At 35.3% G+C, this 19435-nt stretch overlaps 1 protein-coding gene across 1 annotated transcript in view; it reads left to right on the top strand.

The window, feature by feature from the left end:
• The window catches only part of LOC111148720 (gephyrin), a 200666-nt gene that overhangs the window by 123130 nt on the left and 58101 nt on the right, over positions 1–19435 (top strand). The window contains exons 7-10 of the mRNA XM_022505522.1: positions 2465–2520; positions 8396–8515; positions 10056–10114; positions 11174–11327. Of these exons, the coding sequence (XP_022361230.1) occupies positions 2465–2520; positions 8396–8515; positions 10056–10114; positions 11174–11327 (389 nt within the window). The remainder of the gene's footprint in view (positions 1–2464; positions 2521–8395; positions 8516–10055; positions 10115–11173; positions 11328–19435) is intronic.

Here is a 19435-nt window from a genome sequence, read left to right on the forward strand (position 1 = left end):
CCATAAGAGACTCTAAACTATAGGAAACAAACCAAGGGATGCTGGAGGAGAGGTGGATGGCAGATGAGGTAATTAGGTAATGGGCATTAAGAAGGGTACTTGAGGTAATGAGCATTGGGTGTTATATACAACTGATGAATCGCTAAATTCTACCCCTGAAATGAATAATAAGTGTATGTTAACTAAATTGAATTTAAATTTTTAAAAAATGAAAAAAAAATAATTTGCTGAAGGTTCTGAGGCTACTAATAGGCAGAACCAGGATTCAGATTCAGCTCTGTTTTACTTTAAAACCCTGCTAATTTCCTCTCATGCAAGAAGTAAAGGAGAAATCTCTAAGTTGCCTATGAGAGGTGGCTGGCTGGTAATATCTCTCGTAGAGAAAATAATTTAAAATTACTTTATTCACAAGATATAGTTAGTGTTTGAATTCTGAAAGATAATTGACTTTTTAATTTTCTACAATAAGAACATCAAAATTCACTTAAGATACTATAAAAATAAATAGAAGGATAGATGAAATAAGATAGATAAAATGTTGATAATTGTGGAAGCAATGATTCTGTCCGTTTTATGTCTATTTTAAATTGCTCTTTTAAAAAAAAAAATTTATGTTTTAAAAACACAAAAACAGCCTAATAAGAATAACATTGGAGGAAAACTATTCTTGTTTTTCAAGTGAGCACTGAAAATATAATAGGATTCCAAAAAACACAAGAAAGCTAAGAGTTTATAACTAAAATGATGTCTATAAAGCACAAGATACAACATCTAGTACATAGAAGAGACTTAGTGTTAAATTTTTTTCTTTTCTACATCAGGTTAACCAAAGCCGTCTGTGCAAAAAAAGTGGCTCATTATAAACAATATTATATATAAGCCTTTAAAAAAACACCACTTTGTGGTCACATTTTTAAAAAATGAATTTTGGGGAGCCTGGGCTGCTCAGTCAGTTGAGCATCCAACTCTTGATTTTGGCTTAGGTCATGATCTCAGGATCCAAGGCTTGAACCCGGCCTTGGTCTTGGAGCTCAGTACAAAGTCTGCTTGTTCTGCTCCCTCTGCTCCTTGCCACCTACCTCCTCCCTCTGCTGATAACCATGCATATGCACATGCTGGCTCGCTCACTCACTCTCTCAACAAAATAAATTTTAAAATAAATAAAAATTAAAAATAAATTTCATATGTCCTTTTTAAAAGAAATACTTTTTACTATTTGAAGTATGGTTGCAAATATAATTAAAATATTCATATAGAAAGTTGTTAACTTTTCTGTATATGTGTCCACAAATCCTTGCCATAGACAGATGACATGGAAATAATGGTCATGATCATAAAACTCATTAAATAGGCACTGCCTTGCCAGTAGTATGGATCTGAAATCTACATCATAGATGAAGAAAACCCTTTTGAATATATTTCTCTCCAGGAATGTTTTTTGGTGCAGCTATTGCTATACTGTATATTGGTTAAGTTTTTCCATCTCAATTCTGTTTCTTCTCATTTAAAAATAAATAGTCAATGGAAATTGTAAGGCAGAGTTCCTATATATTATGATTTAGAAATAACACTTTGGCCCATTATTTTAAAAAAAATACTGTATTGGGAATTAAGGGACTGTATTTTAGTCCTAGGTCTACCACTAATCAGAACTTGTCAACCTAAGTTCCTTCATTCTGTGATTTCATTTCCTTCAAATGTCAAATGAAAAAAAAAGATATTTTCTTTCTACTTTACTGGGTTATTATGAAAATCAGATTGGGTGATAAATAAGATAATAGTTTGAAATTTATAGAAAATGGAGAAATATTAATATAAATAGTAATATTAATCTATATAGGTATATCCATGAGAGTGTACACATACATCACACATATATGCCCATAGAAAAGATAGTGTTTATTTAGGAGGATGGGCTAGAAGAAATAGTTCTATTTAAAAAGTACAAGTATATGGGGCCCCTGGGTGGCTCAGTCATTTGAGCTTCTGACCCTTGATTTCAGCTTAGATCGTGATCTCATGTATCATGATCTCATGGGTCATGGGATCAATCTCCCCATTCAGCAGGGAGTCTGCTTGAAAATTCTCATCCTCTGCCTCTCCCTGCATTCGTACATGCTTGCTCTCCCTCTCTCTCTCTCTCTTTCTCTCTTATTTAAATAAAAAAATCCTTAAAAGAATTAAAAGTACAAGTATCAAATTGTGGAGCAACAGGAAGACCATCTCCAGTAACACCAAGAAAGAGCATGATTAAATCGCTTCTACTGGTACTTCTGAATGGTGGATACAAAGATCAAACCAGCTGTTACAACACCATTGTCTGGTTGAGGAGCTCAGAAAAGTATTCCATTTCCTGAAACTTTATCTGATCATTTGAGTCAAATTTTAGAATTCCAACACTAGATCCTTATTCCGTACCATATGTCCATTTTGATGTTTGTTCTTGGTTCTTTTCGCCTCACAGCTGCTGATGGCCCAGGAGATCGTTTCATCATTGGGGAATCCCAAGCTGGTGAGCAGGTAAGAGTCACAGGCTTGAAAGACCCTTAAGATTTCAATTTCATGGACTTTCAGCATCAAATTCTAAGTTTCTACCATCATTGTAATGGAAATTTTAGAGATGGATTAAACAAGTTATCAAAGAGATTAAAGGATGGTTCCCATGAGAAGGCTGAAAGAATTATTTTTTAACTGAAAGAAATCTGCATCTATTAATATATGGCATGGTATTTTTGGTGTGTCTCACAGATACCCTGCAAGCGTTTTCCAGTCCTATGATTAGATGATTCTTTCTTATATAAACATTAATGTTCTAAGTAGACCTATAGTTTCTAGATCATCTCCTCAAACTTTTCTCCAACCTGTGTTACAAACAGGGAAAATTAGAAGCAAATTATTTAACCTCTCTAGCTAATCACTTAGATTAGCTTTTCTCACTAGGGAGCTAGCCAGTGTACAGGAATATACATATATTTCTATTAAGAAATGAAGCACTGATGGAAGTACAGTAGAAGGTCTCTTATTTGATACTTTTGAGACTAGTAATTGGCCATTTAATTGGAAACATGGAAAATTATATTTTTAAAGTTAAGATAAGTTTAATTTAAATGAACATTTATCAATAATTTGATGGAAAGCTAATGTTTTTTTTTTTTAATAAGTATCTACTATTTCAATTTCTATCTGGTCTTTCTTACATAAATCACACCCAAAAGCACATATGTGATTTCCAGTTTTGGTCTTTAGAGTGGAAACAAATTTAAGGACATTTGCAAAGTATCTAAGTATAGAATCCTCCTAGATTTTTATTATATTTTTATAATTTTTTACAACTACTTCACCCACACCTAATTTGACTGTTTCTTTGGCAAAAAATTTTTATTGAGTTTTTCCAAATGTTTAACCGAATTTTTATAGAAAAAAAACCTCTTTTGTATATTATATATCATATATACCATATATCATTAATTTATGTAATATTTAATTAAATTACATAATTCAGTGACAACTGCTGCTACAAACTGGCACAAACAAGTTTGGGAAGAAAGTCAATTGAACTGTAAAAGGCTTACTTTACAATTATACAAGAGTCTAACAGCCTCACTGGGGCACCTGGGTGGCTCAGTAGTTAAGCGTCTGTCTTCAGCTCAAGTCATGATCCCAGAGTCCTGGGATGGAGCCCTGCATCGGGCTCCCTGCTCAGCAGGAAGCCTGCTTCTCCGTCTCCCACTCCCCCTGCTTGTGTTCCTCTCTTGCTGTCTCTGTCAAAAAAAAAAAAAAAAAAAAAATTTTTTTTGAAAGAGTCTAACAGCTTCAAACTTAAGTACATATATATATATACACATATATGTTATATTTATATAAACAGTGCTGTATGCATCATTATATTTAAGAGGAAATAGAGAACATATGTTAATCCAGTGAATTTTGAAGGTTGGTTAAAAGAGCTCCTACCTTATCAAATAGAACAAGAAGAAGACCAAGATACTTTTTATCCTCTGCTACTAGGGAGTATTCATAAGTATTATATAGAAATAAAGGAGGATATGAATGAATGAAGGAATACATGAATGAATGTGGAGGTTTGAGCAAAAGCTATGTCCCATGCCTTTTCTTCCTTGGCTTAGTATGTACTCCCATATGTGCTAAAAATATGGAAAAGTTAAGTAAGTATATAGAAGAATGGTGCCCATGGTGGTGACCCCAGCTACCTCATCCCTACATCCAAGCATCGAAGAGGTCTGTGTATAGATCTCTGAAGCCAAACCTGGCACTATAGTGATTAGATGTTGTACACAGGCTGGTTTTAATCCTCATGACAAAAAGAACAGCTAGGCCTAGGTCCCTTTTTTATAAATGTCTTGTATTATGACCTCATAATTTACTCAACTTCTCAATATATACTTCACTTAGTGTTGGATGTTAAAGCATCCATTTGTATTACAAAGCTACAAAGTACCAATTATTCAGGTCTCTGATCTTCAGTTGAGTCTATCTAACAGTTATCAAACATACCTACTGTGTGTACCAAGCACTGTGTTGGGTTCTAGGGGTATAAAGTAGATTAAGATATGATTTCTACTCTTAAGGAGTTTACATCTAGTGGAGGTGACAGAATATAACAACTAAGTATAATATATTAAATGTTAAACTAATGCTATCAGTCATGTACTGTGGAAGACAATAGGGAGGTTGAGCATTTCATCCTAGGAGGATTAAGAAAATACCATTGAAGCTGGACCTGAGAGGATTTTACAAAAACAGAAATGAGAAAACGACATTCTAGGCCAAGAGAACAGTATAAATCAAGACACAGGTATTTTTAAAAATTGCATAGAATGTTTAGGGAACTGCCAATAGTTCATGGTAGTCAAAGCCTAGTATAAATAGATAGATAGATAGGTAACAGATTAATAAGTGCCTTGTTGTCTTCTTAAACCTTATTTACTAGTTAAGATTTCTGACTGTACTAGAGAACTAGGAACACAAAAAAAGTCATGAAACTTAAAAGTTGCTAATTTCTTGTAAGGTCTATGGGGAAAAAAGATGAAAACTATACAAGAAAATGGGGTTTCTCCTTGATTTATCTGTGATGTCCTTTATAACTAAGGTATCATACAGACTTTATAGCAATCACAGAGATCTTACATTAGCCAGATTGCTCATTTATTGGAAGTACATATGCTTGAGAATTAGGTGCCATTGCATACACTGAGACAGTGATATACAAAATACTTTCTTAGTGTACCAAATACTTGACTTTAAATCATTTATACTTTGGTCCTATTGATTAGCATTGGACACTGTCAAAGAAAATATTAAGTGATTATAAAGTGCTGTCACTGGGCAAATCTCAAAAAAAAAACCTCAACACCTCTGTTAAGGAAAAATCAAGATTTTAACCATTTTAGTTTATATAAAACTTATAAGGAATATCAATAGAAATTTTTAAAAATGAGTTACTCTTAAAGAATTGTTACTCTTAATAATCTAAAGGAATTACTTCACATATTCCTAGAGTTTTTCATCTGATTCCATTCAATTGAGGTTTATAAATATTTTTATATATCCAATAATATCTTTTACATTGGATCTCATATAAGTGAGCTGGTAGGAAGTCTTCACCTATCACTTAGATTTACTAATCTTAGAGAGGAGCCACATTTTTTATTTAATAATTACACAAAAACACTTCATAAGAGTTAGTTTAAACCAAGAAGTAGAGAAAATTACAGGTACAACCACAATAAAACTTAGAGTAAATTTACAACGTATCCATTGAACCTGACTAAATTGAGGCAGGGCTCCAAACTAACACACTTCAGCTTAAGAAGCAGCTGCCCTGAAACTCACTTTAGGATTCAATTTCTGCCTTAGCCAAAAAGGCACTTTCAGCAAAAGAAGGACCTGTTTAGGCCTATATCAAATATCTTTGTTGCATAGGCTCTGAAGATAGTTTTAGCATTAATACCTCTAATAAATATATAGATATAGATATAGATAGATATAGATATAGATAGATATAGATATCTATATCTAAACGAACGCTTTTCATCAAAAATCACTGCACTGCAAAAGACCCTGTACAGTAGATTAAGGGATGTCCCAGACAATGAGTAATATCTAAGTTGAATTTTTTTTTTTAATGCATTGGGCTCTAAACTTCTCATATGAAATCCTATGCAGCATCTTGGTAGAAAAATTACATAAAAATGTAACCATTCCAAACCCTGAATATCTTTTATTCAAATAGCAGAATAAGGAAATATAAGATCCATAGCTCAATGCAAGAGCTGATCCCAAGAATTTCTTTTGCCAATAACTATGGGAGAAAAGCAGGGAGAACACTGGAGTTTTAAGCCAAGAAAGATGGATTACTTCGTGTAGTTGTGAGCTACTGAGGTCATACATGTTCATGCATTCATTCTAGAAATAGTTATTCATCACCAACTTTGTGCTAGACACATTCTAAGCTTTGGTATGATAAAGTGATAAATATTTCTGGAAAGGGGTGATTAAGGGGACTATACCCAAAAAATAGGGTTAAGGGAAACCAGCTAAGGAATGTTTAGCACCCAGGTGCTAACAATGACTCTCCACTACCAGCTATCTCTAGGTCTAATGGGACAAAGGTAAAGAGTGTTACCTGGACCTGGGGAGATTCATAGCTATGAGACAGCACCACCCAATAGGAGCTGTGGCCCTCAGTAATAAAGATGACATAGCCATCACCACACCGCAGCCCAGCAGAGAAAGAGCAAGTGGAATAAAACCCTACCTTTCCCTTTCTCTTACCTCTAATCTCTTGTTGACCATTCCCATTAGCTGAACCTAATCAGAAGCCAGAGTAACGGGAACCTAGATGAAATAGTCCATAGAGATCAGCCTTCTGGGTCACAGCACAGAATAGAAAATGAAGATGTTATCTGGAGAGGCAAACAAAAAAACAAATCCTGGTCTTTGTAAGGGCTTGTATTCTAGAATGTAACAATACACTTAGCACTGTACCTAGTATAAATTGAAGGGTTTGATAATTTTAGCTATTGGTAATATTATTTGCAGTAATGTTATTGAAAAAAGATTTTTAAGGCTGCCCTGATAAATAAATTTCCTGTTTTGCTTTGTACTTCTAATAGAGGGGTATTTTTCCTTAACCATTCCCTAAATTTTTTTAATGTGGTAGAAAATATATAAAATAGATATATAAAAATAAAATATATATAAAATAAAATAAAAAATAATATAAAATAAATCATAACCATTTCTAATGTACAGTTTAGTAATGTTAATATATTCACATTGTTGTGACCTAAGATTTTTAAATACTTAAGAAGATATCTTTGGAAAGATCTCTTTTTTTAATTGGGAAATTAATATTCTCTCAGAATTCTCTTTTAGGAGAAATTTGAAACATTCCTTTTCCCAACTCTTACCTAAATCATTGGCCTATGAGGCCAAATCAAACCTATCAAACAGGTCTTACAGAAATATGCTTTTCTCTATGCTGAGAGAAGTTTGCAAGGCAGGGCCTGGGGTCAGTCTCCTGTACCATCTGTATGAGAGCTCAGATAATGAAAATCTGGATATAATGTTTAGCAGAAATCATTACAGACACTGGAATCATTTTTTAATTACTTCATTGCATTTTCTAGACTTTAATTATTGAAAGGTGAACTAATATGTTTTGGAAAGATTTTCAAGTGAAATAATTAAAATTATTTTTCTGACTTGCCTTTATTAAATAAAAAAGTTTAGTTAATAAAGTACTACATTTCTCTAACATCAAAACTTAAGTAAATGACCAATGTGCTAGTTTTTCATAATTGTCTTTCATAAAATCACATTGGATGGCATTTTTTTTTCTTAAAGACACGCAAATCACTTTACATACAAGTATTAAGAAAATTCACATTATTTGAGTGAGACACAATAGTGACAATTGTGACAGTTCTTCAAAAGGAAAACAGGGGACCAAGAAAGACATCTGGTCATTACCTTAAATCGAGTTAAAGCCTCTTTGGTATAGGGGCGCCTGGGTGGCTCAGTGGGTTAAAGCCTCTGCCTTTGGCTCAGGTCATGATCCCAGGATCCTGGGATCGAGCCCCGCATCGGGCTCTCTGCTCAGCAGGGAGCCTGCTTCCCCCTCTCTCTCTGCCTGCCTCTCTGCCTACTTGTGATCTCTCTCTCTGTCAAATAAATAAATAAAATCTTAAAAAAAAAAAAAGCCTCTTTGGTGTAAATACAACTGTCTGTGAGTAGTTTTTATTACATTGGACCAAAATGAATAAAAGATTTTCCTTTTATGGTTTGTTTCTAAAAATATTAAATCTCCTGCAGACTTTTCCTTTGCCACAGCAGAGTAAATTAATTCTTTTTTACATGCTTGTATTTTCAGCCGACTCAGACAGTAATGCCAGGACAAGTCATGCGGGTTACAACAGGTGCTCCAATCCCCTGCGGTGCTGATGCAGTAGTACAAGTAGAAGATACTGAACTAATCAGGGAATCCGATGATGTATGTCATCACCAGGTTTTACTGCTCTGTTCCTATGGCCGGGTTATAAACTATGCCCATTTTCTGCAGTGTTTATAAGATTAATCCAGTTGGGCTTTTGGGTTTTATTTTTTTGTTTGTTTGGTAATGTTAGGATCTTACATTGTAGTGTATGGGTCTTCAGTAAATAGGAATTGCCTTATATTTGAAAATCTTTTTTTACAGGAGATATTTTTATGATCATTACTGTAATTATAATAGAATTTGAACCACAGTTGACCCACAAAATTTCACATGCAAACAAGGAAGGAAACTACCTTAAATAGAACAGCAGAGATAATAACTGTTGACATACCTTATAGCTGAGAAATTTATTCAAGACTAGCTTCTGATAAAATGTGAAAGAGAATTTAACAGAGAAGAAATTAACAAAGAAACTTGAGCAAGTTCTTAAATATTACACTAAGCCAAGCATTTGAACCAAATAGCCCTTCAACTCTGGTTTTCTATAATTCATAAAAATCTTTGCCAGCAAATGACACCCTGGAAAAATTAAATTTATGTCGGTGCCCCCTCTATAGCCTACAAAAAGGATCCTGGGAATTTTCTTGGTCTCAGTGGGCCTTCATCTCACTGAAACTCGTGGCAATTATTGGAACCAGAGGGTCAGCCACCAATAAAAGAATAGTTTCAACTGACATTTTAATGATTAGCTATCTTAACTTGTTTTTTTAAAGTAGTTTAAGATATTTTGTATCTTAAAAGCCGAAGCTAAAATAACCAATATTCTTCTGGGCTGGCTGGCTATATAGTAAAATTTGGCATGCTGAGAGACAGCCACTTTTCTTGATCTGGGATTTTCTTTTTAATTACTTTCCCACATGTAAGACTTATAAAATTCAAATCTTGGCATACATATCACACTGCCTGCTGTTAAAACTGTCCAACAGATTTATTGGCATTAGGAAAGCCAGCAAAGCATTGAAATCCAGAACACATGCATCCACCGACTCTGCCAGATGATAAGACACAGTTCCAGTGTCACAATATTATTCACAGCCCATAAATGTAAAATTAATGATCACCATTAATTTACAGAAATCTACTACCAGGAAAACTGTAAGTCCTTCACTGAAATTTCTGCAGATATTTGGGAAACTTGGCATGATTCATGGGAACAGAAGAGACAGGTTATCTCCATCCACATTTGATGTATCTGTTAGGGTAGCCATATGGATAGATCTTTTGTTTTCCCTTGAGAATGCTATCTTACAATGTAAGATCTGGTATTTGAATTGGTACATTTTTAAAAACATGAAAATTATGAAAAAAGTTTTATTTATTTATAAATGAATGTATTGGCATCAAACCTAGTTTTTCAGGTACCTGTGGTAGAAATTTATCATGTTCAAAATGTGTAGCAAATGGTTCTGTTTCTCTATATTTGTATATATATTCTGTACCTATCTGATGATAAATGCATCTGAGTAGCTAAATTGTATTGATCAGAAATTCTGTTAGATTATTCTGTTCGAAATTACATGACTTGCTCTTATTATAGGGCACCGAGGAACTTGAAGTACGAATTCTGGTGCAGGCTCGACCAGGCCAAGATATCAGGTAAATTCATAATGTATAGAATGTATAGCCAACTTTTGTTTCTACATGATCATGAACTCAGGAGAGCATGGCTGTTGTAAACCCACAGCTCAGTCATTTAGCCATTAGTGTTCAGGACATTTAACAAGTAGCAAAATGAATTTTCTTAATTCTACATTTCATGTCTACTCTGCCTACTTTTTTGTAAACATAGTAAAGGTAAATAAAATAGTCAAAAGCAACATAAGAAGGAGTAAAGTCATGATCCTACTTAATCCGCAATTAATCCTGCTTCTAGATAATCCAGAAATCTAGCCACACCCCTAGATAATCCAGAATTTGGCATCAACACAGATAATCCCAGATTTGAGTTTTTATGCAATTAGCTGATAGCCCCTCCTCTACTGACTACCAATAGTAGTAGAATAACCTGCTATTCCTTATATACAAAAATGAGACTACTGTCTTACCATAAGTAGTGCATAAACTTTAAATTATTTTTCTTACATTGGAATGTGTTTGCCCTAATCCCATCATTACTACATTTGCTCAAATGTCCTTATAACAAAACTACAATTCTCACATCCCTATGGCAAGAAGCCAAGCTGAGTATACCTCTGTGGCCATAGACCTGGGCCAGCCTAAATTGTCCAAATAGAAATTATCCCTGTGACTGTAACCTCATTAGTGTTATTCTCCTCACCCCAAAGCTAACATGCTATGGGCCTCTTATCATTAATGCCACTAGATATATTCATATAAATTCTTGCCTTATATCAAAGAAAGTTTGTATATGGTATTTTTTACTGTAATTTAATATAAAGCAATTTGTAAAATAGTTTTCAAATGTGAAATAACATATTCCTTAGCAAAAATGGAAATCTTATTTCTTTTATTTTGTGATTTAAATTTTTTATTAAAACAGCAAAGAATTTTTAGAAGCTTTTTATTTTATTATTCTGTTCCTGCCTCATCTCTTGACTCTTTTCTCCTCTTAAGTGTCCTCCTTCTTTGACACTAACGTCAGTTGAGAAGATATTATTCTTATCATACTGCTTATGGTTCTGCTTTGACTTTCAGACCCATTGGCCATGACATTAAAAGAGGGGAGTGCGTTTTGGCCAAAGGAACCCATATGGGCCCCTCAGAGATTGGTCTTCTGGCAACTGTAGGTGTCACAGAGGTTGAAGTTAATAAGTTTCCAGTTGTTGCAGTCATGTCAACAGGGAATGAGGTAAGAAAAAAAAAGTGGGAGGGGGGGGTAAGTTGCTAATTCAACTTTCAGGTAAAAAGTCTTTTTGACTTCTGTTCTGTGTCATAAATAGAACATTGTGGATTACAGATTTTTACCACATACATGTAACAGGGAAATAAATATACTGGCCTCAGGATAGTTCAAGTACAGAAGATAAGAAGGAGGAAGACTAGAAATTACATATTAAGAAATCTTCCCTTCCATTTATTAGAACAAAATATTATAACCAATGATCTTTACACACACTCAGTACATATAAACAAAGAATGTTGACTGCTAACTATAGATTTCAACTATGCAAATTGAGTGCTCAGTCTATTAGGACAATGCATTCTACCTACCCTGCTGCTGAGATGATGGGCCGCCTCTGTGTGGATCAGTGAATTGGGACACAATGGTTAGCCCTTCAGCTTGCTGGAAGTTCCTTGTGATCCTTAGTCACCAGGAAGAATTTGATAATCTTTTCTCTTTTTCTACAAGGATGGCATCTCTGGTGGCATGTTTCTCAATATGTCAAATGTCATTTCAACCCTGATTTAGGATGGGGAGTTAGTCAATTTGAATTTGAAAAATTCCTGTTCCATGTTTTGCTTATACAAGAAATCAGATGTTCTAATCGGACTGGGAATATTGAAAAATGGATCTGCTGGTAATTCAAAGCCTAAGAGCAGAATCAGAAACTATTGAGATTTTTTTTTTTTAGGCCTTTAGACCTTACTATTTTTAAAAAGATAAACAGGATTTCTTTTTTTTTTTCTCTTTTAATCTCTAATTTTATTCTGAAACCATTTATTTGTTATCATTATTTTTAATTTCTTAAAGTCTTGGAAATGAACATTTTCAAAGGTCTCTGTTATCCTTATAGCTCTTTTAGAAAGGGCAAAAAAATTGGGGTAAATCGGAAGGGGAGAAGAAGCATGAGAGGCTGTGGATCCTGAGAAACAAATTGACGGTTTTGGAGGGGAGAGGGTGGGGGAGGGGTGAGCGTGGTGGTGGATATAAAGGAGGGCTCATATTTCATGGAGCACTGGGTATGGTGCATAAACAATGAATCTTGGAAAAATTAAATTAAATTTTAAAAAATAGAAAGAGCAAAAGAAAAGAAGAGAATATTTGTTTTGCTAATGGAGAGATCAATCAGTATTCTAGACTTAGTATGGGTGCACTGGTCATTCTCTAAAACTATTGACTGACCCAAAACATTATTTTCAATCGATCTACATAGTGAAGATTTTAATATCCCTAGGGCCAACTGACATTATGTTTGGCATCAGAAAGAAATATCTGATAAACTGGTTGACTTAATGAACTGTTCTTATTTGTGATTTATTTGTATGCTTTGTGCATTTAAGTGAGTTCATGGGGGGTTTGCGAAAGCTAAAGAGAATGAGCAAATTCATGAAAAACTAACTAGTTATTTGGCAACTTTGTTTAAGCTGTATTTCTTGTATTCTTCCTAATGTTTTTGTAAGGCTGGACCATAGTCTCACTTATCCTCCAGACTACATTGGTAATATTTTTAAAGCTATCATACATTCTGTATGAAAACTTTTGGCTAGTGGTAAAGAAGAGTGATGGGATAAGATTAGAGATGATACTTACATCATGGAATCTAAGGAAGAATTCGTAGTCCCAGTTCCCTGCCTCCATAGGCTTGATTATCCTTGGATGGGCTTTCACAGATGCTATTTTCTGTGGCCTACTATATTTACCATGGTTTTCCAAGGGAATAATGTTTCTAAATCTCTAAATCCACAATCTAAAATAATGTTTCTAAATCCATAATCTCTGGTTCCATATAGCTCAGCACTCATTCCCTAGTTCCATCCAAGATTAGCTGTTATTATGACTCTCTGATTATATAGTTTAGGTCAACCAATGTTTATTAGGTATCTCTATGCCAGGAATTATACTGGAAACTGGGAATAAAAGAAATGAATGAAGTATAGTATCTCTTTTGAAGGCTTGAGATCTTTGATAGAAAATAATGGGGAAAATTTATTTCTTTTCAGAGAGGCCAAAAGAAATTAACACTTGTCTGTTAATGTGGCAAGTCTATAATTTAGTTGGTCACAGCACAAGCTCCCCTTAAGTACTAACTGATTTCCCCTGGTATGAGTGGCTTTATATATGTCCACTTTTGAATCCAGCGTGGTATGTCAATAAGCAGAACAGTGGCCTGAGGCAACCCAAAGAATGCCATACAAGATATCTGTGTATACTGTCTTTAAAACCTGCCCAGTATTTTGTGAATACATGTGTTTATTTGGGATGGGGGAATTATTTCAAAATTGGGAGGTACAGTTGTGAACTATAACTAATGCAGAATAGTCAATGCAGACATTTGTTTCTTTCAACAAACTGTGTATGTTAACATTTAGGTAATACCATCCAATAATTACATAATTGTGGCATACATTTCCAACCTCATGCATTTGTTCAATAAATATTTATTAAGCATCTATTACATGCTGGAATGTCCATGAGGGGTTATCTTAACTAAAATCAGTTTTATAAGATGTGAATACACTCTATCATGAACCAGTTTATTTAGAAGGGTTTTGAACTGGAAATTCAGTGTCCAGAAAGGCTGCATCAGACTTTCATCTTCAGTGGAACTAATCCTCTTAATCGTCTACACAGCCATCCAAGAGTTATTTTCTTTTTTCTTCAAGTGACATTCACGTGCAAGGGAACAAGAATTATACTAGGAGACTAGGGGAACCATCATCTTAGAATCATGTCCTACATAAGAATCAATATTTCTTCTAACAGTCTTAGGCAGCTTCCAGGGTCCCTACAAGGGAAATGTGCAGATACAAGTGTCACCACATTGACAAAAGTCCAAAGATATGGCTTCCCACTAGGTAGTCATAGTTCATGTATTTATTTTTAAGATTTTATTTAGTTACTTAGTTAGTTAGTTAGTTAGTTATTTGACAGAGAGAGAGCAAGAGAGGGAACAGAAGCAGAGGGAGTGGGAGAGAGAGAAGCAGGCTTCCCACTGAGCAGGGACCCTGCTGGATCTGGGGCTGGATCCCAGAATCCCAGGATCATGACCTGAGCCAAAGGCAGACGCTTAATGACTGAGCCACCCAGGTGCCCCTATAGTTCATTTATAGTACCTTCTAGTCCATATGCAAGTTACCAATAAGAGATTATTTTTGCCATGGGAAATGCTGCCTAATAACAAGCTGACATTTCGTCTTTATCAAATTTCCGGGGAACAGAGCTAGAAAGTGAACCGAAGCTCAAATTTGTCCTTAGAGATGGAAAAGGGTTTTGTAACCCTTTACCCTCACATAAGAGGATCCACTGTGTGTAGAAAATTAAAAAATAATAGTAAAACTTACTATAAGTCATTCTGCTTTTTATCATCACCATGCACTGGCTATTCTAAGCAAAGTCAGTGATAAAATATGCTCTGCAGGGCAAACCATTTCCACCACCCTTCCCCATTTAGTATGCTACCATACTGATGCCAGGCACTGTTCTGACTGCTCAGGATACAGCAGTAAACAAGACAAACAAATTCCCTGTTCCTACAGAATTTATATTCTAATGGAGGCAGGATAGGGGAGATAGTGAACAAAAAATACCCGTAAGTGGTATGAAGAAAAATTAAGGATAAGATGATAAAGACTAGTAGTAGAAGAGGTATATGCCAAATACTACCTGTTGAAACCTACCCTACATCACCCCTTTCATATTCTCCTCTTTACAATAAAGCCAGAAGGCTGAAAACCCAATTTCCTGGACTCTTTCCAGCTGTGGTCCTGTTAGGCTTTGTCATTGGGATGCATTAACACAATATTAGAAGTTGGAAATAAATTAGAAGTAAGAGCACCTGGGTGGCTTAGTCGTTAAGCATCTGCCTTCGGCTCAGGTCATGATCCTGGGGTCCTGGGGTCCAGCCCTGCATCAGGGTCCCTGCTCAGCAGGAAGCCTGCTTCTCCCTCTCCCTCTCCCACTCCCTCTGCTTGTGTTCCCTCTCTCACTGTATCTCTCCCTCTGTCAAATAAATAAATAAAATATTTTAGAAGAAGAAGTTAGCTGTAGTATAAGCTCTTCAATCCTCAGTAAACATCACTTTCTCCCAGCAGCTTTAGGGACAGTGGTGACTTCCTGTAGTTACTGATCTATGGAGACACACCTTTTTCCTTTTGTTTTTCCAGCCCTCCTAAAACATTTGAAACAAATTCCCTGTATTCAATCCTTTTTTTCCACTCCCCTTCATTTGAAATACCTAGAGGATTTGGTTTTCCTTTCCAGATCTGACTGATAGAGTATTTTATGTAAGGGTAATCAGGCCTCACTGAAGAGATAAAATTAGAGTGGAAGTCTGAAGGTATTGAGGGTGGTGCCATGTAAGGGGAACTGAGTTCCAAGCAGAGGGAACAACAGAGACAGAAAAATCCTGAGATAAGGGGTATGCTTGTCATGTTTATAACTGAAGTATAGAGGGAAAGGAGCAAAGTTAAAGGATGTGTGGTTAGGGAGACAACAGAAACAAGACCATTTTATTCTAAATAGTCAGGTTTGAGGAAGGGAAGCATAACATGAAACATAACATGTCTTAAATTTTTAAAAATGTTTACTCTGGCTTCAGTTTGGCATGGCATATATATATATGGAGAGAAAAAGGAAAAAGCAGGGAGAGTAGTTAGAAAGATATGTAATGTCCAGCAAGAGATTTGGACCAGAGTAGTAGCAGTGGAAATGATGAGAAATAATCAGATCCAGGATATATTCTGAAGTTAAAGCCAACGGGGTTTACTAGTGAATTCAAAGTAGAATATAAAAGAAAGTGAGGAGTCAAGATGAACTCCAAGTTTTTGACTTGATCAATTCTAAGGGTAGTTATTACTTAGGTGAGAAAGATTGGGCAGCAGAAATCAGGCTTCTGTTTTGGACATGTTAAGTTTGAGATACTTAATTAAAAATCCTAGTAGAAATATTGAGTAGGCAATTGAACATATTGTGTGGAGCACAGGAGAAAGATTAGAGCTAAAGATATACATTTGGAAATTATCAGCCTATACACAGTATTTTAAATCATGAGACTAAAGTCACCTAGGCAATGCATATAAATAGAAGATAGGGGATATAAGTTTTACACTTAGGAGGCAGCTGGATCTTCCTCTTCTTTCCCCAATACTTATATTTCCCAGGTATGTTGTTTTGTTTTGTTTTATATTTCTCAGTTTTATTTTCTTATTTTGACTCTTGATGATATCATCTCTTTCCCAATCCTTGAAACTTTAGATGGTGACCTAAAGGTCTTTAAACTGGACATAAGTCAACCAGCTGCCATTAATTCAAGGAGTCAAGATTGTATGCTTGCTATCTGGTTACTCAAAGTCTAAACAATAATTATTTCTTTAGTATGCGTTGGGTCTTCTAGTTTTGGGGGTACTGTCTCACTTTCAGCCATATTCCATAACTCATATTTATTCATTTAATATCCTCTCTCTATCCCTCATACTCCCTTTCTATCACATAAACACATGCACACACACACATGCAGAATTAAAGGTATTCATCTCCACTATGTATTTGCTTATTTTATTCCATCTTCTATCATTTTCTTGGCCACTGTCAAAAACAGAGGCCTATACAAACAAGTTTGAACTTCATTTATATAAAATCTCTCTAAAATCTCCATATAATACTGTTTGGGGCCTTTCACAAGCAGCTGCTATTATAAAACTGTAATACTTAACCTCACTAATAAGAGAAGGAACAGAAGGTTGAGTATCTACTATGACCAGTACCACTATGAGCTTTATGATTAAAGCAACACTATGAGGGTAGTATAATTATCCTTCATTTCAAGTAAGAGAAAATTGAAGCTCAAAAACACAACAATTTTCCCAGTGTTACCTATTTTGTGTAAGTGATGGAGCCTCATTTCACTACTAAGTCTTCTGGCTGTAATGACTTTTCTCTCACTGTGCAACAATGCTTCCCACAGGAGATTCCTTACATTTCATTTCTCTACTTTTCAGTGGCAGTCCCTGAAACCTCTCAGGTTAGGTAGTTTTTACCGTTGTTACTTTCTTCTAGCTATATCATACTTCCTGTCCAGATTAAAGACCATGATTTACCACTTTAATGTTGCTCTTTAGACAGCCTCACTCCTTTAATCTGTTCCTTTGCTTACTATGCTAATAACTGATCTTCTACTTTCTCCATTTTTGCTCTCAAGCAGACAAATATTACTGAGAAAATTCAGAGAACTGTGATTACCTGGCCCACAACAAATTTCTGCCATTTAATGTCAACGTGGTACTTAAAAGTTGCTCAGTAATTCTGATGTCACTATCTTGTCAGTTTCCTAGCACATTCCCTCAGTAGATAGTTCATTCATACATTCTATATAGTCTTTATTTTTTCTTTATCTCATTTTTATTTTTTAATTTTTTTTATTTAAATTCAATTAGCCCACTATAGTACATCATTAGATTCAGATGTAGAGTTCAATGATTCGTGAGTTGTATATAACATCCAGCTCTCATCATATCACGTGCACTCCATATCACAATGCCCATCACCCAATTACCCCATCCCCCCACCGACCTTCCCTCCAACAACTCTCAGTTTGTTTCCCATAGTTGAGTCTCTCATAGTTTGTATCCCTCTCTGATTTCTTTCTATTCTGTTTTCCCTCCCTTACCCTATGGCCCTCTGCACCTTTTTTTATACTCCACATATGAGTGAAGCCATATGATAATTGTCTTTCTCTGATTGACTTATTTTACTCAGCATAATACCCTCCACTTTCATCCACAACAATGTAAATGGTAAGTATTCATCCTTTCTGATGGCTGAGTAATATTCATTATACACACACACACACACACACACACACACAATATTTTCTTTATCTATTCATTTGTCACTGGACATCACAGCTCTTATCCACAGTTTGGCTACTGTGGACATTGGACATTGCTGCTATAAACGTTGAGGTGCAGGTACCCCTTCAGATCACTGCATTTGTCACCTTGGGGTAAATACCTAGTAGTGCAGTTGCTGGGTCGTAGGGTATTTTTAACTTTTTCAGGAACCTCCATACTGTTTTCCAGAGTGGCTGCACTAGTTTGCATTCCCATCAGCAGTGTAAGAGGGTTCGCCTTCATCTGCATTCTCGCCAACATTTGTTGTCTCCTGACTCGTTAATTTTAGCCATTCTGACTGGTATGAGGTGGTGTCTCATTGTGGTTTAGATTTGCATTTCCCTGATGCTGAGTGATATTCAGCATTTTTTCTTGTGTCTGTTGGCCATTTGGATGTCTTCTTTGCAGAAATGTCTGTTCATGTCTTCTGCCCATTTCTTGACTGGATTTTTTGCTTTTGAGGGGTTGAGTTTGATAAGTTCTTTATAGATCTTTGATCTATATCCAAGATATGTCATTTGCAAATATCTTTTCCCATTCCATAGGTTCCCTTTTAGTTTTGTTGACTGTTTCCTTTGCTATGCAAGAGCTTTTTATCCTGATGAAGTCCCAGTAGTTCATTTTTGCTTTTGTTTCCCTTGCCTTTGGAGATGTGTCTAGCAAAAAGTTGCCGTGGCCAAGGTCAAAGGCCAGTATTCTCCTCTTAGAATTTGATGGATTCCTGTTTCACATTTAGGTCTTTTATCCATTCTGAGTCTATTTTTGTGTATGGTATAAGAAAATGGTTCAGTTTCATTCTTCTGCATGTGGCTGTCCAATTTTCCCAACACCATTTGCTGAAGAAACTGTCCTTTTTCCATTGGATATTCTTTCCTGCTTTATCAAAGATTAGTTGACCATAGAGTTGAGGGTCCATTTCTGGGTTCTCTATTCTATTCTCTTGATCTATGGGTCTGTTTTTGTGCCCATATCATTCTGTCTTAATGATTATAGCTTTTTTTTTTTTAATGTTATGTTGTTTGAAATTCGGCATTTTGATGCCACTAGCTTTGGTTTTCTTTTTCAATATTCCTCTGACTATTCAGGGTCTTTTCTGGCTCCGTACAAATTTTAGGATTATTTGTTCCAGCTCTTTGAAAAATGTCCATGGTATTTTGATAGGGATTGCATTGAATGTGTAGATTGCTC

The sequence above is a fragment of the Enhydra lutris genome, unplaced genomic scaffold (genome assembly GCF_002288905.1).
Source record: "Enhydra lutris kenyoni isolate GAN:26980312 unplaced genomic scaffold, ASM228890v2 scaffoldscaffold20, whole genome shotgun sequence".
Taxonomy (NCBI): Eukaryota; Metazoa; Chordata; class Mammalia; order Carnivora; family Mustelidae; genus Enhydra; species Enhydra lutris.